Source organism: Bubalus bubalis, chromosome 19 (assembly GCF_019923935.1).
Source record: "Bubalus bubalis isolate 160015118507 breed Murrah chromosome 19, NDDB_SH_1, whole genome shotgun sequence".
Lineage (NCBI taxonomy): Eukaryota > Metazoa > Chordata > Mammalia > Artiodactyla > Bovidae > Bubalus > Bubalus bubalis.
This window is the reverse complement of record NC_059175.1, coordinates 33539218-33563848: the sequence shown is the minus strand read 5'-3', so window position 1 is coordinate 33563848 and position 24631 is coordinate 33539218. Positions and strand designations below refer to the sequence as shown.

Here is a 24631-nt window from a genome sequence, read left to right as displayed (position 1 = left end):
ACCGGGATTCCCCCAGGGTCCCCGCGGACCGCGACCTTTCAGCACCACCTGCCTGGAGCAGGGAGGCCAAGCCTCCACCATCCCAGCCCCGCGGTGGGCTGGAAAGCCGCATACAAGCAGCGGGCAGAGGCGTGGTGGGACCCGCGCCGCCCGGGGCCCCGCCCTCCGGCCCTCAGCGCTTCCTCGCCGCGCACAGGAGCGAGCGAGCGCCCCACCCACTTCACATCTGGCCAATGGGCGCCCAGGCCGCGCGCTGTGTGGCCCCGCCCCCGCCAGGGAAACTTGAAGCTGCAGGAAAGTTTGTACAGAGGCTGGACTGGCAAGAGCGGAGCTGGAAACCCGGCAGCCCGAGAGGAAGATGAACCGCCCCAGGTCAGAGCCTCGGGCCGAGGGGACCTCAAGCCACCCCCAGGGCGTCAGAAGCGCCCTCAGCTGTAGCCACCAGCCCCGGTAGCCGCCCGCGCTGCCCTGGGCTGGGGAGGAGGGCGGCCCGAGCCCGGTACCCAGGCTCGGTGCCACCAGCGCGTGCCGCCGCACACCTGAGAGCTGTCCGCCCACGGACGATTCCTGCGGGCTCCGCAAAGCTTGGATCGTCTTTGAAGAAACGAAGGAAAAGACGAAGGAAAAAAGCAATCCATGATCAGGCTTCACTGACCCATTTCGCTGCCCTTCTGTTTCTCCAAGTTTTTGAAAGCTGACCACTGACCCCAGTTCCGGAAAACTGGCTGCCACCGAGAGCAGGCTCTGAGAAGGCAGAGGCTTGGCAAGCTCCACATTGAACAGGGCACGGCTGAGGGCAGGTTGAAGGCTTGTCCAGGACATCTGAGTCTTGACCCTGGGGGCTTACGTAATTGCAACCTCCGCGGCTTCCACAGGTGAGACAGGGTTGGGGGCACTGGGCAGAGAGCGGTGCGGGCGCCCCTTGAGCGTAGCCAGGAAATGAAGAGTGCTCTCTTCAAATTATCTTCTATAACTTGTTTTCAGCGAGACTTTTATTGACTCAGAATCTGTCGGGAAAACGAGCAAGCCACTTTTCCCTTGAGATAGGTCTTGTTCATCTTGGCAATGGAATGAGTTGGGTTGGGGAGAGGAGAGAAAGACCGTATCAACGTATAAATATTAATGCCCGTAGAGTGGTGCTGCCGGCAGGACTTATCCGGAGCCTGGAGATTTAGGTAGCTGAGTTGATAAGTGGCTACAGTCCACGATGTTGGATCGAGTTGCTCCCCCGATCTCTCATCAGCATATTGTTTCTTGGGAGCGGGTCTGACACCTTTTTGCAGGTGGCAATTTCTCCTCATCGCTTCTTCGTCTCTCTCCTATTCTCCACAGACCCAGCCTTGCACTCCAAGGCAGTGTACCGTCGGCCACCACCATGACCGCCCCTGGGACCAATGCATCATCCTCCCAGGCCTCCAACCCACTGAACAGCCCAGTGACCATCCCGGCGGTGATGTTCATCTTCGGGGTGGTGGGCAACCTGGTGGCCATCGTGGTGCTCTGTAAGTCGCGCAAAGAGCAGAAGGAGACGACTTTCTACACACTGGTATGCGGGCTGGCGGTCACCGACCTGCTGGGCACGTTGCTGGTGAGCCCGGTGACCATCGCCACCTACTTGAAGGGCCAGTGGCCCGGGGGCCACGCGCTGTGCGAGTACAGCACCTTCATCCTGCTCTTCTTTGGCCTGTCGGGGCTCAGCATCATCTGTGCGATGAGTATTGAGCGCTACCTGGCCATCAACCACGCCTACTTCTACAGCCACTACGTGGACAAGCGGCTGGCGGGGCTCACGCTCTTCGCGGTCTACGCGTCCAACGTGCTCTTCTGCGCGCTGCCCAGCATGGGCCTGGGCAGTTCGCGGCTGCAGTACCCGGCCACCTGGTGCTTCATCGACTGGACCACCAACGTGACAGCGCACGCCGCCTTCTCCTACATGTATGCGGGCTTCAGTTCCTTCCTCATCCTCGCCACCGTGCTCTGCAACGTGCTCGTGTGCGGCGCGCTGCTCCGCATGCACCGCCAGTTCATGCGCCGCACCTCGCTGGGCACCGAGCAGCAGCACCACGCGGCCGCCGCCGCGGTCGCCTTGGCCCCAACAGCCTGCCGGGCTCCCCCGGCCGCCTCCTCCCCAGCCCTGCCGCGCCTCAGCGACTTTCGCCGCCGCCGGAGCTTCCGCCGCATCGCGGGCGCCGAGATCCAGATGGTCATCTTACTCATCGCCACCTCTCTGGTGGTGCTCATCTGCTCCATCCCGCTTGTGGTGAGTGGCAGGGGCCAGGGCCCTACTCGGCCCTTTTCCTGCGTCCACCTCCCTCCTCCATCGCCCGCTCCCTGCTCTCCCTCTCCTCGGCCACAGGCCACCGTGGGGTCCCCACGCCCAGGCTCTTTTTAGGCCCCGTCGCTAGCTAGGTGCAGCAGGTGCTTTTCCCCTACATCGCCGAGTTTCTTTCCCCGAAAGCCTAGTTTCCTCTCCCTCCCGGGACAGCCCCTACTTCAGGCTGCCTGACAGTGGCCTTGAGCCTTCCGAGAACACGCGCGCTCTCCCTCGGATGTAGAGAGGAAACCGCTGTAGTATGACTGAGCCCCATCCTCAGGCAGAATCCGAACCGTCGGGGCCGGTGATTTCTTTGGTGTCCACTCCTTACAGTAGTAGGGTTTTTAGTGTTCTGATTTATGTCCTTTTTTTAAATTTTTCTTTTGGTAGCTTATGTCGAATTTTAGAGCTTGAAGGGATATTGGATGCATTTTGGTCTAACTCCTTCACTTTACACTGGGAATTACTTGCTTAAAATAATCCCGCAGAACTAGACTGTCAAGCTAAATTCCTTGCTTTTTGCCATGCAGTGAGTCCCTCAGGAAAACATCTCGGTACACATGTGGCCCTCCATGGGCAAGGCCCAGAGCTTCATTCTTTCTAGGGGCCAGGAAAGCAAGGTGTTTCAGGGGACCTGTTGAGGATAGGCTGATGCACCTGGGGTATTGAATTCACATTCTCAACTGTGAGAGATAGAGTGCCTTTCTAGAGAGATGGGGCTTTAGAGATGGTCACCTTATTTATTGCCAAGCCAAAGCTTTGCAACTTGAGATGAACCTCAGACCAATCTAACCCCAAGGCTGCTTCTGTAATATGACGTCATGTCTCCCTCCTAGAACACTTCTAATTTTGGCCTTCGAAACAGTGTGTGTGAGTTTGCGTTTTGGTACACTTTATTTTAAGGACACCATCTTCTTTAACATTGCCTGTGCATTAACTTTTCAAATGTTTTAAAATGTTACAAGCAGAAAGTTTGAAAGTCTGCCTAGCTCTCCTCTCTTTGCACTAGAAACCCATGGGCAGATGCACATAATACTTCATGTAGAGTTTCTCATGAAAGCAACTAGTCCTGAGTTTTCTATATCTCAAAACACCACATTCCTGGAAATTCTAAACTATCAACTTGAAAAAGTTGGTTTTGTTTTTCTTGAATGCTGATTGGGAGCATGAGAAAATAAATGTTATAGGCTATTATTCCATCTTTTCCTTTACTAATACTATTCAGAGATTTTAAGATTAAAAATATTATATCATAAAATTGATGTTATATCTAATAAAATATTTTAATATAAAATATTATATAAAATTACAGATGGATAAAATTCCTTCCATCTGTAAATGGAACTCCAAGGTGGCGGAGAGCCGGTGTACAGTAGCTTCTTGCCAATTTGTATAAACAGAAGTAAATATAATTGGCCAGAAGGGCCTTTAAACCCTCCCAGGACCCAGGATAATTTACAGAGTTAATTGAGCCACATAAACATATTTTACTGTCTGTAATGGCACCTTTAGAATAGAGGGAGATTTTAGAAGAAACAGCTCTGGCTGGGGCCTCCTTCTGTGGCCTCTGCCTTATGTTTTACAGAACAGTAAATGCCAGAGTGAGTGGTTGTTATTTACAGAACATCCACTTTAAAGAACTGAGGAATCAGAGCTAGAGGTTTAGCAACATGCACATAACTTTTAAACTGTGTTTTGGTTGGAGGCAAGCATGCGAAGCTGTTGATGACCACACAGTCACAGATGAACTGTTCTCTTCAAAGCCTCTTACGGGCTGAAATGGTAGATCTGATGGCAAAGCCATTTATCACAAAGCCTTTGACATTATTTAAGGAACAAGAGGCAAGAAATTATAGGAGTTATATTTGTGGTTTGCAGACTGACCACATCTAAACTAACAAGGATTGTCTCCTCTTTGTAAAGTCAGTGTTGTGTAGTGATATTAACCTTTTTACCCTGCAAATTGAAAATGGCTCAGCTGAGAAATAATCACATAGACATACCTTTGGAAGTAATAAGAAATCATACAAGTAATGGTAGCTTCAGAATAGATCTAATTGTAAATTAATGATAAGAATGATGTCATTATATTACTCACCCGCCCACAGTTTAGCAATGACTGAAAGAATTAAAAGGGAAGCATTCACAGCTGTAGCCTTCCTTGGATCACTTTTACAACTTTCTTGGTTTGTTTGTTTTTTTTTTCCCACATTTCTCACATTCATATTGTAATTTGAGTTGAAAATTTCTGAACTCTGACTTTTAAAACAGTCAGATCTATCTTCAGTTTCAAGGAAACTAATGAAGAATCTCTTTTAACTTGATCAAATCAAGTTGGTTGGTAATCCTATTGGAGGCAAATCAAACCCTTCCAAACACTTAAAATACCTTGGAAATAACAGAGCAAATACACTTGATGTGCAGTTTCACAAACCTTGACTTACAATACATAAGGAAAACAAGCATCACTGCAAAGCGGCCACATTTTTGACTTTCGGATATCAGAGAAAGAAAAACGACAGTGGCTCTTAGAAGGCAGTTGGTATTGAATTTAGTATAAAAGTAAATTTTAATTTGTTCTCCAAAATATATATATCTCATAAAATAGATTTTGGAATGGAAATTTGAGAAAGGTTGGAAAAATTAATTGCAGTTATATAAGGAACTGTGCTGAAGTTGCAAAATTTTCTAAAGTGAGTCATAAGCAATGAAGAGAAAAGATGTAAATACAATCAACAGGGAACATTGCATGACAAGGTTTAGTGGGACAAGGTTAATGTCATTTTGTCTGTTCTGTTTATAAGCAGTCTCTGGTTTTTGAAATACAAGAGAAGCTAAAGAAATGAAAGAGTTTATGCTCAAAATAAATAAAAGGGAATGAATTCTTTAGAAATATGCAAGTGAGACAGCCTAAGGTCCTGGTGTTAAATGCTGCAGCTGGATCAATGTCTGGTACCTAATTTTGTTACTAATGTTAGACATTATTGTAATCCAGTCTTTGGCCTCAGGGCTAAACAGTTACACTACAGGATTTGAAAGGCATTTTCCCCCATGCACAGGCATGCTATGGCAGTATTTATTGCTTACTTGTTTCTTTTATTTTCTTTCTTCTTACTCTGAAGTAGCAAGCCTTCACCTCTATTAAAAGTAGAATGGCCAGTTTGATTCATCTTCTGCCTGGGAGGAGTGAAACTTAGGAAAATAGCTTCCTTTAAGTGTTTATTTGGTTCCTTACTATAAACTAGTTGTCTGTATAAGCCTTCATCAGCATTTGATCGCCAAAGGTTTATTAGAGCAGAGGAAAACTGTGTAAATAGATAAACTTTTGTTTACTGCGGGCAGACTGGAAGTGGAAACTAAAAGAAACTGATGGGGTTCCAGATGAGTTAAAAATCACATAGGTACATGAAGAATGCCATAAATCCAGGCACTATTACAGCAGAACCTGAAGGATTTTTTTTTTCCAAATAAATTTGGCTAAATTTTTAAAAAGTAGCAATTCCCAAAAGCAGAACTTTAACCAGAACATAAAACTGCAGACGCAGGAGTAGTACCTTGAAGACTGGAGCAGCACATAAAAGTAAGGTTGTTTTTCCCTGCTTCTCCTCTGAGTCTTTAAAAAAGCTCTAGGAAGAAAGGAGGGCTGACCAATATTTTCTCTGTCTCTGCACCTCAGATTCCTCAACTGCAGATAATGACTTTATTTCATGCTATTTACTGGGTGGCTGGGAGTGAGTCCTAGTCTAAGGCTCTTTTCACCATGCTTTGCTGACCTGTCAAGGCTTGATTTTATGGAATATCTGCTAACAAGATCTCTTCCTCCCAGAGCTGAAGTGATTCTTGAAGGTTCTTGTTAGAATGTTCAAAGTTAAGGATTCAAAGAAACTAAACACTTCAGAAGTAAATTTTCAGTGTACACACTGACCCGTAGAGGTAAAGCAGTTGCTCTGCAGTTAAATGGCCGGTCAGTAATGCAGAGGGAAGGAAAACCGAGCTCTCATTCCACCACCCACCCAAGAACTCTCTCCCCTCTCCTTTACTTAGAGATTTTTGTCACTAAAAAAAAAAAAAAAAGGAGGTGGGAAGAATTTCTAGTAACAGCTGTGTCAATTTTAGACCCTTCACAGGGCAGTTAGATAACTGATCACACATAGAACATTCCTTTCATGTGCTCGGAACAGAACAAGGAGCACATACAAATCCAATCACAGGTTCTCGTCATTTATTGGAAAGCATTTCTATGTCGACAGTCAACTCCCAAATCAGTCTAATCAAAATTTCAACATTCCTTTTCAATTAGACATTCCCTGCCAACAGGTTAATTCATTAAACAGGAAGTATGTGTTTTAGAGACCATGCGCGTCATTAACTATACCCCAAAGCGACCTCTAAGCTGTGGTTTTCATATTATTGATAAATTCCACCGTAGCCAAGCTTCCACATATTTGTACTAAGCCCTTTCATGATTTTGCTCATAAATTATATGGAGCAGAGAGCCAGGATTTGAACAGAACTGGGCATTTATCTTTACAACATGTAGCCTTCCTTATAGCTTTCCCGTCATCACATTTAATTTTGGGTTTATCATATTTTTTCCAAGGTATGTTCCTGAATCCTAATCTCTAGCCGTCCTCAACAAGTTTAGAATATTGTCATGTATGCCAGTGCTAACAATAAGCCACATGTGCAAATCAGCAGCTACTGAAGAAATAGACTAATAAAATTGCAAGAGACTATATACGTTGTTTGTATTCAGTGAATTCTTTTAAGGTGTTTCCCCACCCGCCTCAGAGGTTCGGTTTTCTTAGCAGCACGCTCTTCCAACACTGAAAACTGCCTGAACACGTTTATTGGTGTAACATACAGAGCCTGTTGGACAAGAATTGCAGAAAAGTGCTCTCTCCTCCCTTCGTGACGCTGGAGTCCTGCTGTGGATGGTCCCATCCTAATCTGGGGTCTGCCCCCTTGGGGAAGCAAATCAAGTACAGCCTTTAAAGTGAGGCAGAGATGGCTGTGGTTATTTTGAAATCTAGTGAAGTGCGTGGAGCTTTTGCTCACTTTTGTCTTCTTTTTCTCTATTCAAGTCAGTCTCCATTGAGATCATGCTGCAAAGGAAAGCTCCGTCTTCATTTTTTTCAAATCATTTTACCAGCTTTTTAGAGTGTTTTCATCTAAATTTGGAACATTGCTTTTCATACTCATCTTTGTTGCTACCCCATGAGCTCTGCTTTCCTGAGAAGACATGAAATGACCAGGTTCACTAGCTTATATTAATTGTATGCCCACCCCGCCCACACACACCATGGAACACTGAAATAAGGCTCCTTTTCATGCCCTTATAGTTTCAATTACCACTGAGCATGAAGTGAGCCACAAAATAATTCTTTCCTTGCCTCTTGTCACCTTGATTATGAAACTTCACTATTAATTTTTTTTTACAACACTGACTTTTCTGAAGGGTCATAGGAATTAAAAAAAATAAATGGTAACTCCTAGTTTATTCCCTTAAATAGCTACAAATTTCATTCCTTCTATAGCCATTTCAGGTGTTAAAAAAATTTACTCCTTTCAGTAGTAAATGTGTTTCCCTCGAGGAAGCGGTGGGAGAAACAACTACCAATGAAGTATTTCAATGTTAAAGTTTTAAGAAATGCAAACTTTAGATTTAAAATTCTGTTCTGAAAGAGGGTCTTGAAGTGGCTGGGCAAACCTCTTAGGGAGAGCTGTGGGACCAGCTCCCAAGTAGAGCAACACTGCCACCTACTGGCTAAAAGTCTCAAATTCACCCAAATCCTGCCTTGGGTTTTTTCTAGAGGCTACACTCAGAGGGGAGAAGGAAATGGCAACCCACTCCAGTATTCTTGCTTGGAGAGTCCCAGGGATGGAGAAGCCTGGTGGGCTGCCGTCTATGGGGTCGCACAGAGTCGGACACCACTGAAGCAAGTTAGCTGCAGCACACTCAGGGGAGGGCCTGATACTAAGTCCAGATTTAAATCCATCATTTCTTTTACCCTTAAGAACCTACTGCGTGATGTGAGTAAAATATAGACCTCATGCTTTGTATTTTACCAATATTTCCATTGTCAGGAGATAATTCTTAAGTAGAAAGCTAGCTAGCCTGGTAAAACAGAAAAAGCAACATGAAAGTAATTTGGAGACCTGAGGCCCAGGCCAGAATCAGCCACCAACAGGGTGGTGGATCTAAATAAGGTTCTCAAAACTTCCTGGTTTCAGTAACACTTCATCTGAGAAAAGGTCCGTAGACCTGAGGGAATCTCTGTACCCAGGCACCGCTGAGAACCTCAATGAAGAGTATGGTAGGAAGAAATCAAGATGCTTTGTTCCATTGGTTTTTGAAAGGACAGAACGTCAGTCATCCTTCGTCTTGGTAGAATCATTTATACAAACATAGTTTCTAAAAATATTTTAAGAGTTATCATAGGAACTTCACTGAAGGGGGGTGTGAGTTCTGTCCCTAGTCAGGGAACTTAAGATCTCACATGCTGTGTGGTTTGGGCAAAAAAAAAAGAAAAAAAAAAAAAAAGAGTAGCCATCATATACTGTTGTTCATTCTAGTACACTTTTTATTTAGCTGTCTTCCAGAGATCAAGGGAATAATTTCATCTTAGAGCCATTTCACCATTTTATTCTATGAGAGTTACAGGGCTGTATGTAATTGCTTATCCAAAATATTTAGGACCAAGTGTGTTTTAAATTCAGAATTTCTTGGCTTTTAGAAAAGTAATTTAGTAATCCACATATAATATGTAATATCCCCATCAGAAACTGGAAAGGGACCTCTGGAGCAAAACATGGGAATATTCACATCAAGAGGAATAAATATAATTATAAATAGCATCATGGTCTAGTGAGTTCAGGTTTTGCAACTGAAAACAAAACAAATGAATATCAAAACAACAGCAACTTCTTGATAAAGGATTATATACCTGTAGTTGATTGAGGTCTTCCAGTATAGGAAGAAGTAGAAATACAGTTACACCCCACTGATCTAGCATCATTTAGAAATGTTTCATATAAGTTGACTTTTGCAGATTAATGAGAATTATTTACATGTTTTAGACTTCTTTTTATCCAGTCTGTTATAAATCTAAAATATCCCTATTCTTTCTTAGTGATTCATACCCCATAAATATTATTATCCTGTTTGACAAAGTGGCGGTGTCATCAACTCTTCTTAATATTAGACATATTTGCCCTTGGTTAAATGGCTCCAGCTATGCTTCTATAGTTCTTTCTTCTTTTTATGGTTTTTAATGCATCTTTCTTGGCCGTGAGACTCACCTCTTACTTCTCCCTGACCTAAAATAATTACTAATGGCAAGTAATAATTATCAAATAATTATATTATCTTAAAAACCACTGTTTTTATATGAATTATTGTGAGATTATTATATAATGATCCTGGTGGAATTAGAAGTAAGACTCAGATAGCATCATCATCCTTTAACAGTAAAATTTTGGGTTTTTTGGTGTGTGTCTTGTGTGTGTGTGTATTTATATACACATATATTTATTTAGATATAATTGACATGTAACATTATATTTATTTCAAGTGCATAGCATAATGATTTGATATTTGTATATATTGCAAAATAATCACTACTATAAGTCTAATTAACATCCATCCCCACACTTAGTTACAAGATGTCTTTCTCATGACGAGAGCTTTTAAGATCTACTCTTTAGGAGTAAATATGGAAGTGTATGTTTTACAAGTGCCTTTTTGAAATAGACTCACAGATATAGACAACAAACAAGTGGTTGCCAGTGGGGAAAGAGAAGGGGGTACAATATAGAGGTAGGGAATTAAGAGGTAAAACTATTAGGTATTAAATAAGATACAAGGATATATTGTACAACACAGAGAATATAGCCAGTATTATATAATAACTATAAATGGAGTATTACCTTTAATAATTGTGAATCACTATACTGTACACCTGTCATTTACATAATACTGTACTTTAATTTTTAAAAACAGAGAAAATAAGAAGTGCCTTTCCACTAAGGAATAAAATGATAGTTTTCCTCAAATTTACAAATTTATACTCTCTTCAGTGAGTCTGGTCTCTCCAGAGTGCTCCTGGCTGTTTATTCTAAAATGCTCCAGAGATACAAAGGAGGGGTGGATTCCAGTGGAGGCTTCAGGATGGATTCACAGTGACAGATGTTGAACAGAACTATGGTTCCCAAGCAGCAGGAAGCCATTGAAGGTTTAGCAGCCGAGTAGCATAATCAAATCTGCATTTGAGAAATAATCTTCTGGTGGCAGTTTGGAGGATGGTTTGGAGAGAACAGGAAGTGGAGATGGGAAAGCTAGTTTGGTGGTTGATGCAATAATCTAGGTGAGGAATGCAGTTAGAGGGGGAAAAAACTATTGACACATAATTGGTTTATGGAAAAGGTTTTTGAAGTAAGAGTTGATAACACTAGATTAAATAAAAACTATTCTCTGGCCATTCTAGATAATAATAGATTCAAATATTGGTTTAAATTTCCAAGTTTAAAAGTTTCTCACTATTCTGTGAGAAAGCACAGAAATGAAGTTAATAAAATTCTTTATGCCTATGTCACCTATACACACATTGCATTCTTTTATCCATCTTTGACCCAGAGAAGATATTCATAAGGTGGTTACTGATATATTAAAGTTATACTAACTCGATAAATGGTAATCGGTGGTCTTCCTGGTTCTATATATGCTGCTCTTGGCACTTTTTTAAACTTTTTAAATTTTTTTGACCGTGCTCCAAGGCATGTGGGATCTTAGTTCCCCCATCCAAAGATTGAACCCAGGCCTCTCCATTGTAAATACCAGTCTTAACCACTGAACCACCAGGGAAGTCCCCTCTTGGCACTTACTAACAGAAAAGAGGGCAGCTAATGTTACTAATGGCTCAGTCGGTAAAGAATCCACCCGCAATGCGGGAGACCTGGGTTAGATCCCTGGGGCGGGAAGATCCCCTGGAGGAGGTCGTAGCAACCCACTCCAGTATTCTTGTCTGGAGAATCCCCTGGACAGAGGAGCTTGGCGGGCTACCGTCCATGGGGTCGCAAAGAGTCGGACAGACAGCGACTAAGCACTCACAGCAAGGTTACTAAGTTAGACGTTGCATGCAAAATTTTTCCCAGTTGATGAATGAATGCTAAACACTAAACGTGGACATCTCCTTTTCGCAGGTGCGGGTGTTCGTCAACCAGTTATATCGGCCACAACTGGAGCCAGTCATCAGCAAAAACCCGGATTTGCAGGCCATCCGAATTGCTTCCGTGAACCCCATCCTGGACCCCTGGATATACATCCTCCTGCGGAAGACAGTGCTCAGTAAAGCCATAGAGAAGATCAAATGCCTCTTCTGCCGCATCGGCGGGTCGCGCAGGGAGCGTTCGGGACCGCACTGCTCAGACAGCAGAAGGACGTCCTCCGCCGTGTCCGGCCACTCCCGCTCCTTCCTTTCCCGGGAGCTGAAGGAGATCAGCAGCACGTCGCAGACCCTCCTGTACACGCCAGAACTCAGTGAAAACGGCCTCGGGGGAGGCAGGAATCTGCTGCCAGGTGTGCCCGGCGTGGGCCTGAACCAAATAGACAGCACGTCGCTTAGGACTCTGCGGATATCGGAGACCTCAGACTCCTCACAGGGGCAGGACTCGGAGAGCTTCTTACTGGTGGACGAGGTTGGCGGGAGCTGCAGGGCTGGGCCCGCCCCCAAGGGGAGCTCCCTGCAAGTCACGTTTCCCAGTGAAACGCTGAACTTATCAGAAAAATGTATATAGTAGTAAAGGGAAGACATACAGCACTATTTCTGGAAGCTTCGAAGATCCCGTGCAATAGACACATCAGTGAGCTGTTTGGCCAGTGCTGAGAGGGCTCTTTTCATCCTATCACGCACATTAGAGAACACCCGGGCTTCTGAGCACTTTGCGGACAGACGAGTTGCTCCTTCTGGGTCCTGAGGTCCGAAGCCTTGGCTGCCACCTCGCTGTGATAATAGCGTTTCGGTGACAACCTGATGGCTGGGAAGATGTACCCTCAGTTTTTCTACTTGACAGGAGGACAACATAAGTTTTGCTGTTTTCATAAAATCAAGAGCTTGATATGTGGCACACAGCAGAAGTCCATGTACAGAAGGGCTCTATTCCAATAAACCATAAAGGACTGTCTTGTGGATGATTTAAGGGTCTCACTAAAGCATGAAATGTGAATTTTATTGTTGTAAATATGATTCAAGATATTTAAAGTATTTTCTTCTCTGTGAGAAGGTTTATTGTTAATACGAGGTATAATAAAGTTGTGGTAATCCCTCTCCCCCTAGTATAACCAGCTGAAGTTGCAGATGTTAAGATATTTTTTCATAACCAAGGTGAGACCATGGTGTTGAAAATTCAGTGAGTCAGATCTATAAAATAAATACAAATTTTTAAAAGAGTTTAGCACTATTAAAGGAATAAAGCAAAATGCTATTTAAGACATGGACATTACAGGCTGAAATATTAAAATTCTTTCCAAGCTATGTGTAATACATAGTGAAAAATGTTTAGTGATGCTGCATGTATCTATCCAGAAAACTGTGATTTCAGGAGAACCTAATGTGCTGATAAATATTTTGTACTTTTGTCTTCATTAGCTGGTACTTTTTAAAATGTAACAAAGCTTTTAAAAAGTGTTAGTAACCCATAATTGAAGTGTATAGTATAAAAAGTAAGCAGCTTGTTTTCCCCCTTGGAAATGTGTATAGTTTTACTTTCCTAAGGAATGACTTAGAATATTCTTTAAAATTTAAGAGAAAGGCAGATTGCACCATGAAGGGTTTTACGGGAGGTGTGGAAGGATTAGCCTTTCACAGATGTCACAACAGAAGAGGTACAAAACTTGGGCATGTAAGAATCATCTTCTAAAAGTTTTGTGTAATGCCCAGGCATGCTGTACACATATCTGAAGCACCTTTCTCAAAGAAATATTGAGCATGTTTTGTTGCTTACAATGTCTTTGTGAATTGCTTGGTTGTAATTAAATTGAGCCTGATAGTAATGTGGTTTTAAGAAGCAGTTGTGCCAACTGAAATTATTTTGGAGATTATAATAAATAAATACACTCAATTGGAGTTCCAATCAGTTTTGGAAACTTGTGTGATTTTTGTGTGTTTCAGGTCATCTTCTATCTTTTGAAATTGAAATATTTTAACTTCTTTATTTTACAAATAATGTCCAATGCAAAGTTGCAAGAATAGCACAAAGCCTTGGAGCCACTTAATAAAGAATGGCATTTAGAAACCAAGATCTGGGTGCAAAGTGTGCTCGAAATTACCAGTCTGTATGGATGGTGGCGGAGACAGTATTATGCTTAACCTGCTACATGTAAAGAATCTAAATATTTATTATTGAAACATTAGCATAGACTTGTGGCCTTTCCTACTTGTAAATTCTCTAGTCTTCTGCTTTTCAAACTTTACCATGCATCAGTCATCTGGAAAGCTCGTGGAAACACTAACTTTCTGATTCAGTAGCTCTGCGCTGTATCCTAGGTATAGTGATGCTGCCAGTATGAGAACATACTTTGAGCAGCAATAATCTCCAGGAGTGGGGTTATAATTTTTTTTTTGCAATTTTTAAAAGATATTTTTGAATGATACCAGAAAATCAAGACTGTCATTTTCACAGACCTGACAGCTTAGTGATTTTCAGCTAGCTTAGAAAAGAAGATCTGTTGGACATGGGGAGAGGGAAGAACAGGGTGAGATGTATGGAGACAGTGGGGAGAGGGAAGGACAGGGTGAGATGTACGGAGAGAGTAACACAGAAACTTACATTACCATATGTAAAATAGATAGCCAACGGAAATTTGCTGTATGGCTCAAGAAACTCAAACAAGGGCTCTGTATCAACCTAGAGGGGTAGGTTGGGGAGGGGAGATGGGAGGGAGGTTCAAAAGGGAAGGGATATATGTATACCTATGGCTGATTCATGTTGAGATTTAACAGAAAACAACAAAATTCTATAAAGCAATTATCCTTCAATTAAAAAATAAATACCTTAAAAAAAATATCCTGTAATCAACCATAATGGAAAAGGAAAAAACAAAACAAAACCTTCTAAAGTGTTCTATTTTACCATGCTAACCAAAGACTTTAGAAGATGGTCAGGGACAGGGAGGCCTGGTGTGCTGCAGTCCATGGGGTGGCAAAGAGTCAGACACGACTGTGCAACTGAACAGCAACCAAAGACTAAACACAATGTTTTCAGAGACTATTTTACTTGTTATTTTTCTTCCATGTATATGGACAATGAAACAACATTTCAGTTCAGTTCAGTTGCTCAGTCATGTCCGACTCCATGGACTGTAGCACGCCAGTCTTCCCTGTCCATCACCAACTCCCGGAGCTTACTCAAACTCATGTCCATTGAGTTGGTGATGTCACCCAACCGTCTCATCCTCTGTCATCCCCGTCTCCTCCTGCCTTCACTCTTTCCCCAAATCAGGGTCTTTTCCAATGAGTCAGTTCTTCACATCAGGTGGCCAAAGTACTGGAGTTTCAGCTTCAGCATCAGTCCTTCCAATGAATATTTAGGACTGCTTTCCTTTAGGACGGACTGGTTGGATCTCCTTGCAGTCCAAGGGACTCTCAAGAGTCTTCTCCAACACCACAGTTCAAAAACATCAATTCTTTGGCACTCAGATTTCTTTATGGTCCAACTCACATCTATACATGACTACTGGAAAAACCATAGCTTTGACTAGACAGACCTTTGTCGGCAAAGACGACATGGAGATTTACATATAAATGAATATATTCATCACCCATGTTCATGGGAGGAGAAACAAAGGCTTATTCAGAAGTTTGCAATACTAGTCAAGGTATACTCACTCATCCTTTACTTCAGATTCACCACCCAGAATGCTGATTCTAGCTGATTCTTTTTTTTAATTGAAATAAATCTCACACACAATAAAATTTTCCTTGTAAAGTATTGTAGCATTTTCACAGAGTGCAACCATCATTCCTAATTCCAGAATAAAAGAAAGCACAGACCCATTTGCAGTCACTCCCAATTCATCTTTCCCCCTAGACCAGGGCAACCACTACAATACTATGGATTTGCCTATTCTGGACATAAATGAAATCATACAATATGTGGCCTTTACTGTCTGCATAATATTTTCAAGTTTCACTCACATAGCATGAATAAGTACTTTCTGATTTATAGCTGTAAACTCCGGGAGTTGGTGATGGACAGGGAAGCCTGGCATGCTGCGGTTCATGGGGTGGCAAAGAGTTGGACACGACTAAGCGACTGAACTGAACTGAATATTTCATTTGTGTGAATATACCACATTTTGTTTATCCATGCATCAGTTGATGGGCATTTGAACTGATTCCCTAATTTGGCTGTTATTAATAATGCTGATAGCACAGTTGTGTACAACTTTTTTTGGGGGGGGGGGTAGATACTGCTTTATATCTGGGAGAGATATTTCTCTATATATCTGGGAGTGAAAGTGCTGAGTCATAAATTAACTACACATTTAATTTTTTGAGGAACTGCCACAGGTTTTCCCAAGTGACTGCAACATTTTATATTCCCACCAGCAATGTCAAGTTCTCCACATCCTCAATACTTGTTATTGTCTTCTAAATTATAGTCATCCTAATGGGTATGATGCACACAGAGGGTCCATCCTGATCAGGTCAGTACCCCAGAAGGGTTTCCTTTCCCCATGATCCTGATCCATTCACTTCCTCACTCTCTTGGATTAATGAAGTATAACTCAGTTGGGCCCTCAAGAGTCACCCCTTGTTCACGCTCAAAGTTTGTGATCCATATATTTCTGTCAGATGCATTTGATGCAAGCAAATCCACCCATCTGAATGTCACTGTCCCAGGTGGCGCAATGGTCAACAACCTGCTTGCCGAGGTACAAGATGGGCCTCTACCCCTGCATCAGGGAGAATCCCCTGGAGGAGGAAACGGCAACCCACTCCAGTATTCTTGCCTGGAAAATCCCATGGACAGAGGAGCCTAATGAGCTACAGTCTATGGGATCACAAGAGAGTCAAACATGATGATGACTGAGCACACGATGGGTATGAAGCGGTGTCTCACTGAGGTTTTGATTTGCATTTACCTAGTGACAAATAGAAGGCAATGGCACCCCACTCCAGTACTCTTGCCTGGAGAATCCCATGGGCGGAGGAGCCTGGTTGGCTGCAGTCCATGGGGTCGCTAAGAGTCGGACACGACTGAGAGACTTCACTTTCACTTTTCACTTTTATGCACTGGAAAAGGAAATGGCAACCCACTCCAGTGTTCTTGCCTGGAGAATCCCAGGGACGGGGGAGCCTGGTGGGCTGCCGTCTATGGGTCGCACCGAGTCGGACACGACTGAAGCGACTTAGCAGCCGCAGCAGCAGCAGTGACAAATAATGTTGAGAATCTTTTCATATACATACTGGCCATTTGTAGATTTTCTCTGGAGAAATGGCCATTCAAATCATCTATGCATTTTTAAATTGGTTTATATGTCCGTATTAGTTTGCTAGGGCTGCCATAACAAAATACCATGAATTGCTAACTTCAATAACAGAAATTTATTTTCTCACAGTTCTGGAAATTCAAAGTCCAAGATCAAGGCACTGGCAGATGTGGTTTCTCCAAAGGCCTCTCCCCTTGGCTTGCAATGGCTACCTTTTTCCTGTCTTACCACATGGGCTTCTCTGTACACATGCATCCCTGGTGTCTCTTAAGAGGACACTGGTCACACTGGATTAAGGCCCACTCTTACGACCTCATTCAACCTTAATTACCTCCTTAAAGGCCCACCTCTAAATACTGTCACACTGGGAGTTAGGGCTTTACCATGTGAATTTCAGAGGATACAGTTCAGTCCAAAACAATGTCTTTTTATTGTTGAGTCTGGCTTATTCTAAAAAGAACATTCAGCACTGTTCACCATCTATTCCATGTTTATTTATAAGCTTTACCAACTATGCTGTGCAAAGACAGTTTTTGGTGGTAAACTTGTTTCTGACCATTCAGAGTCCCTAACTTTTTCTGTAGGTCAGTTCTCATTATCTAAACGGTTAGTATTAAACCCTATCTGGTTCCAATAGGATACAGTAGACAGGAACATAACTGTAACACCACTGGCTTCCCTGGTGGCTCAAACAGTAAAGAATCCACCTGAAGTGCAGGAGACCCAGCTTCATTATCTGGGTCAGGAAGATCCCCTAGAGAAGGGAATGGCTACCTGCTCTAGTATTCTTGCCTGGAGAACTCCATGAACTGAGAAACCTGGTAGGCTACAGTCCATGGGGTCACAAAGAGTCGGATATGACTGAGCAACAACTAACTTTCCCTTTTTTTGTTTTTACTTTCATAATCTTTAAGACAATCTCATAATCTAACCAACCAGGTCAAGTCAGAAAAAACTGTGATACTGATACAGCAATTCAAATGGTACTTTGACTAGAAAACCATGGAATGCAAGAATCATTTCCCAAATTACAGCCACTTGTCTCCACAAGTTCCTTATTGGAGCCATAGCCACAGGGGGCCATGGAAAACTCAAGGCACAGTAGTATTCCCTGTGAACTATACCTTTGGCCTTGGACTGAGTGCAGAATATCTGCACTACACAAAACAGTGATTTTTTTTCCTAAAGTGCTTGTCAGTTTCAAAATAAAACAAGCCATGAACTTTGCTGCTTTCATAGTTCCCCCTTCCCACCACCCTCATAACTTCCCTCATAGCTCAGTTGGTAAAGAATCTGCCTGCAATGCAGGAGACCCTGGTTCAATTCCTGGGTAGGGAAAATCTGCTGGAGAAGGGATAGGCTACTCACTCCAGTATTCTTGGGCTTCCCTTGTGGCTCAGTTGGTAAAGAATCCACCTGCAATGTGGGAGACCTGGGTTTGATCCACTGGTTGGGAGGATCCCCTGGAGAAGGAAAAGGCTACCCACTCCAGTATGCTGGCCTGGAGAATTCCATGGATTGTATAGTCCATAGGATCACAAAGAGTCGGACACGACTGAATGACTTTCACTTTCACTTTCCCACTACAACTGAACCTGAGTCTAGGATGCTGTAAGTATTATCTCATGATTGCTCTCCAGGTACACCAAAAATGGAATCAGGAAAAAGAGAGACTCAGAGCAAGAGAGAACATTTGACCCTACTGTTTAACCTGGAGCTGCCCTGGGTCACACATGGGGCTTTAACTCTAAGCTGGAAGGACTTCGGAAGAAAAGAGAGAAATATAGTTGGGCTTCTTGTCCTTGTATTCACATCAGTATCTCTACCATTCATCCATAACCTTGTATTTACCCTTTTAGGTCATCTACCCCATTCCACCACAGAAGAGAAGGGCAGGGCACGGCAAACATACCTGTGTCATAACAACTTTCAGCCACAGCAAGTCCCTACACTGAAATCTGAACAACTGGGTAAGTATTTCTCTGTCTTGAGTTCAATACAAGGAGGAAGCCAAGAGAATTCCAAGAATAATGATGAAAGAGAACTCAAGGCAACAGATCCACAGAGAAACACAGTAAAACTGTGTAAAAGGCAGTAGAGGGGGCTCAGGATGTCTCTAGATTAAAACCAAGAAAGAAAGAGAAGAAAATTAATGGATTGTTTTATATTTGGAATATTGAGGGGAGTATTCTATTTCTATTAGTCAGAGGGGATGTTTGTAATATATACTACATAGAAAACTAAGAAATGTAAAAACAAGGCAGTTATTGACTCCATGAAAGACAGAGACGTACTCGAAAAGTAAAACGAAAATAATAGACCCAGTGAGATCCACTATGTGTAATAATTACATAGTCATATTAACAATGAATATAGATTGAGGCCAAAATTACAATCAACTGTATTGGAAATGGATGCAGGAGTAGTAAGTAAATATATTGAGGAAATGAAAGAGAGCCAAATCATATTCCTCCATAATAAAAAAATCAATATTTAATACTGCAAATTTTAAAAAATGAGTTAAACACTGAAATCACAATTATTGTAATTTCACTGAATGTATATATATGTATATATATATCCTTATATACCGATCATATTCATAAAAATTTTACAGCCTGAAAATACCAAGTATGTTTTAGAAACTCTGATACAAAATTAGAACCATTGAAAAAAATGAACTTGGCACGATCTACTGAAGTTCGGGATAATATTCGTCAATATGAACAACAACTGCAAGGACTGAAACACAGCATATATATATCTCAATGCATGACTTCATAATGATACAAAAATAGAACAGAACACTTACTAGTCACCTCTGGAGGATATTGTACAACCAACCTATTATTTTGAAAAGTACTAAATAAAGGGGGAGAACAAAGCCTCCAATACATAAACTGCCTGTACTACATAAATCACTTCTATGGTATAAAATAATTGATGAGAAGTTTTTCTTTAAAGATGTTTTCTAGCACCAAAATTCTAACAATTATCACCATTTTTTGGCCTCTAATTAAACAATAAATCTAGGCAATAATAATCAATGTCTGCTGACATTACAAACAGATAGCCAGAAATATTTAACTTTCGGTCTAAGTATCCAAAGCCACCCGTAATATATTCTTACCAGAAAACTGATGTTAAAGCTCAAGCTCCAATAGCTTGGCCACCTGATGCAAATAGCTGACTCACTGGAAAAGACCCTAATGCTGGGAAAGATTGAAGACAGGAGGAAAAGGGGACTACAGTGGACGAGATGGTTGGATGGCATCACCGACTCAATGGACATGAGTTGGAGCAAGCTCTGGGGGAGATGGTGAAGGACAGGGAAGCCTGGTGTGCTGCAGTCCATGGAGTCGTTGGACATGACTGAGTGACTGAACAACAAGTCATTTTATAAGAAATGTAGGTCAAGAGGAACATTAATGACATTAGGTGGGATGCAAGAGACAGGGCACAAAAAGTAGAAAATTCTAAAGGACAGGCAACTCAGTTAAAAAATAAATAAATTGCAAAGAAAAAAATGAAAGGGAATCTATAGATTATAAAAGTCTAAGACATCAAGAATGCAATGAATGGGCTTTTTTGGGGGGGGGATTCTAATTTAATCTAACGATACTATCACTCAATGTGACACAACAGACAAAAGTCTATGTTGTACCTACTTTTGAAACTTAATTTGTCATTTTAAACCTTCCCAAAAAGGATACTGTTAGGTCTAAGTGACAACATTTGTTAGTTCTAATAAACACTATTGAACAAGATACCGAATCTACAGGAATTCTTTGAGAAAAGAATAGGTGGAAATACTTTTCAACCTCTATTTTTAAAGAGGTCAGCATTACTCTGACTCAAGAACTAAAAAAAAAAATATAGTACAAGAAAACTACAGACCAAAAAAACAACAAAAAGAAAACTACAGACCAATATTTTTCATGAACACAGTCATATAAATCCTTATTCCAAATTGAATAAAAAAAGATCTAAAAAGCATATTCCATCATAACTAAATAGGGTTTATCCCCAAAATGCAATTGACATCTGAAAAATACATGTAATTCATCATATTAAGAGAATAAAAAACAAAAATCATATGATCTTCAGATGGATGCAGGAAATACATTTATCAAATAGTTAGCAGACTAGGGAAAGAACTTCCTCAATTTAATAAAGGATGTATATAAAAACTACAGATACCACCATACTTAACAGTGAAAGACCAAAAGATTATAAATAAGGCAAGAATGTCCAGTCTCACAGCTTCTATTTAACACTGTATTATAAGTTCTAGCCAGTACCTAAGGTGAGAAATGGAAATAAAAAGCATTCAGTTTGAAAAGAAGGAAAACTGTCTTCATTCACAGCTTGATAATATATATGAACAGCCTAAAGAATCTGTAAAAAAGCTAATGCAACTAAAAAATGTGTTATCAAGGTTGTAGGCTACGAGCTCAGCATACAAAAATAGGTATTTCTATGTAATAGTATCAAACTGGAAAATGAAATTTTAAACATACTTACAGCATTAGAAAAATATGAAATACCTAGGGATAAACAACAAAAATATAGGCAAGATTCATTCACAGAAAACTAAAAATCACGACGAAGAAATTAAAGATCTAAAACAATGACAATTATGCCATGACCATGGATTCAAAGATGTGACATGGTTAAGATGGCTGCTGCTGCTAAGTCGCTTCAGTCGTGTCCAACTCTGTGCGACCCCATAGACGGCAGCCCACCAGGCTCCCCTGTCCCTGGGATTCTCAAGGCAAGAACACTGGAGTGGGTGGTTAAGACGGCAGTTCTTCCCAAACTGATTTACAGACTCAATACAATTCCAATCAAAATTCCAGCAGATTTACATGTAGATTAAGACAAATGATTCTAAAATGTACATGGAAGAAATCAGAACAGCTCAAGAATTCTTTAGGAAATAAAGAACAAAGTTAGAAAAATCATGCTGATTTTTAAGAACAGGGAAATTTCCTGGTAGTCCAGTGATTAGGACTTGGTACTTTTTCACTACTGAGGGCCCAGGATCAATCCTTGATTGGGGAACTTTTGTACTAGAGGTTCTAGCCAGTGTAATAAGGTGAGAAATGGAAATAAAAAACATTCAGTTTGAAAAGAAGGAAAACTGTCTTCATTCACAACTTGATGGTATATGTAGAACAGCATAAGATAACACAAGCTACAAGACACAGCCGAAAAAAAAAAGTAATAGACATATAGATCGGCGTAACAGAATACAGAACTCAGACCCTCAAATACATGGTGAAGGTATTTTAATTGGAAAGGGTAATTGTCTTTTTTTAATTAATAGTACCTGAATAACTGAAAACCAAAAAAGAAACCTAGCCCTTTACCTCATACCTTTCATAAAAATTAACTTAAATCAGACCTAAGTATAAAAGCTAAAACTGTAAAACTTCTACAAGAAAGGAGAAATTCTTTCTGATCTTGTAAGTACACAAAAAATACAACCATAAGGGAAATATAATGGACTTCATCAAAATTAGAAACTTCCACTCTTCAAAAGATATCACTGAGAAGACAAAAAAGCAGGGACTTGGTGGTCCAGTGGTTAAGAATCCACTTTCCAATGTAGGACACACACAGGTTCGATCCCTGTTCAGGGAACTAAGATCCCACATGTGGAGGGGCAACTAAGCCTATGCACCACAGCTACCAAGCACATGCTGTCTGTAGCCTACATACCACAACTAGAGAAAACCCCTAGCACTGCAGCAAAGAGCCTGTGTGCTACAACTAAAACTCAATGGTTATAAATAAATAGATAATTTTTTTTAAATGAAAACCAAAAAAGGAAGCCACACCATGGGAACAAAGTATTCACAATACATATATCTCAAGATTTTTAGCCAGAATATATAAAAACTTTTATTACTCAAAAATAAGATAACCCAAATAAAAAATGGACAAAATATTTTGAAAGGTACTTCCCAAAAGATATACAAATGTCAAATAAGCATATAAAAGATGCTCAACATCATCAGGAAAATACATATTAAAACCACAATGAGATACCATTACACATCCACTAAAATCACTGAAGTGAAAGTTGCTCAGTCATGTCTGACTCTTTGTGACTCCATGGACTATACAGTCCATGGAATTCTTCAGGCCAAGAAATTGGAGTGGGTAGCGGATCCCTTCTCCAGCGGATCTGGCTGACCCAGGAATCAAATGGGGTCTCCTGTATTGCAGGTGGAATCTTTACCAATTGAGTTACCAGAGAAGCCCTAAAGTCACTAAAATGAAAACCAACAGCAGTACCAAGCATTGGCAAGGATATGGCACAACAGAAAATTAATACATTGCTGGTCAGAATGCAAAACAGTACAAGTACTTTAGAAGATTCAGTTTCCTCTAAAGCTACACATATACTTACCATAAAATACAGCAATTCAATCCCCAGGTAAACATATATATTCATACACAGACTTGTGACATATGCATACAGCAACTTTATTCACAGCAGATCAAAACTTAGATGTTCATCTACAACCTAGATGTCTGTCAATAGATATGAAGAGCAAATTGTGATATATCCATACAACAGACTAGTGCTCAGCAACAAAAAGGAACACACTACACAACAGCATGGGTGAATCTCAACATGGATGGATTTCAAAAGTATTATGCTAAGTGAAGAAGATCAGAAAGAGTATATATTGTATGATCTATTTATTTGAAATTCTAGAAAAGTCAAATCAGTGTGTAGTCACAGAAAGCAAATCACTAGTTGAACAGTGTTTGTGGGGTGGAAGGGAACTGAATATAAATAAACTTTAGAGAACTTTCTGGGTGATAGAAATATTCTGCATCTTGATGGTACTGTCAAAACTCTTCAACTTACCATAGTGTCAAAACTCTTACACTTACCGTAAGTGCATTTTATCATATGTAAAATTACACTCAAGAAAGTTGACAGGATGGGCAGAGATACTGTTTTTATATCCTCTCCTTCAAATTAAATCTAGAATCAGTATTGTGGTCTAGCACAACGCTAAGTCAGTAGACCTTTTAAATATGCCAAACAAATGTTTGCATACTGCCTTGTAATTAAACACTGCCCATTTTCAATAGAATTTCCATGATTTAAAAAAAAAATCTAAAATTAGAAAGAAATTTGGTTTTTGTCTCATGCTTACATTGAAATAATCTACAGTAATCTTTGTTATGAGGGACTCAAAATAATACCCATTTTCCCTTCCTGACTTCTGAACCACTTCAGAGACAAAATGTGATGCAGAGATTTAAGTCAGATTTATTGATGAAAAAGTCTAGGTTAAAGGATATGATTGAGGTTTGTGTCAACAATGGCCACCTAGTATCAAACCCAGAATTAGACAGATCTGCTCACCAAGGCATTGGCAGTCCTGAACAACTACAGGTTTCCTCTTGCAGGGACAGACAGTCTTCGCTGCAAAACATACATTTCCAGCAAGAGACCACAACACAGGCTGTCTGTAGGTATGACACATTTCAAAAAAACAAACGCAGAAAGAGGTTTGCATGTCCAGTTTTCTATCTTAAACTCCCTTTACTGGGGAGATGGCAGGGAGGAACAAAGAGAGAGACCAGAATTCCTTGGTTGATGGATGTCAAAGCACCATGGAAAAAAAGCCATCCCCTTCCCCATCCTTCTGCCTTCTCAGCCAAGTATAGACTATTATTTCTCACCCTTTCTTCCACTCTGGCACACACAGCAAGTGAGGTTCACACATAACACACATTAAGGCACAGTTTGTGGTACACTGGCTATAGGGCCATCCCCTCTTCCACTCAAGTAGGCG

General features: G+C 41.2%; 1 protein-coding gene across 1 annotated transcript; it reads left to right on the top strand.

Annotated features, from left to right (window-relative positions):
* The first annotated feature begins 304 nt into the window (after positions 1-304).
* Positions 305-13447, top strand: PTGER4 (prostaglandin E receptor 4). Its single transcript, XM_006053843.3, has 3 exons — positions 305-875; positions 1333-2260; positions 11516-13447. The coding sequence occupies exons 2-3, from the start codon at positions 1376-1378 to the stop codon at positions 12107-12109; spliced, it is 1479 nt and encodes a 492-aa protein (XP_006053905.1). The 5' UTR covers positions 305-875; positions 1333-1375; the 3' UTR covers positions 12110-13447.
* The last annotated feature ends 11184 nt before the right edge of the window (positions 13448-24631 follow it).

Excerpts from the sequence above, each read along its gene's own strand:
- PTGER4 (XM_006053843.3), top strand. The coding sequence starts at position 1,376 with ATGACCGCCCCTGGGACCAATGCATCATCCTCCCAGGCCTCCAACCCA. Across the intron at positions 2,261-11,515 it reads TCTGCTCCATCCCGCTTGTG|GTGCGGGTGTTCGTCAACCA; the intron begins GTGAGTGGCAGG and ends TCCTTTTCGCAG.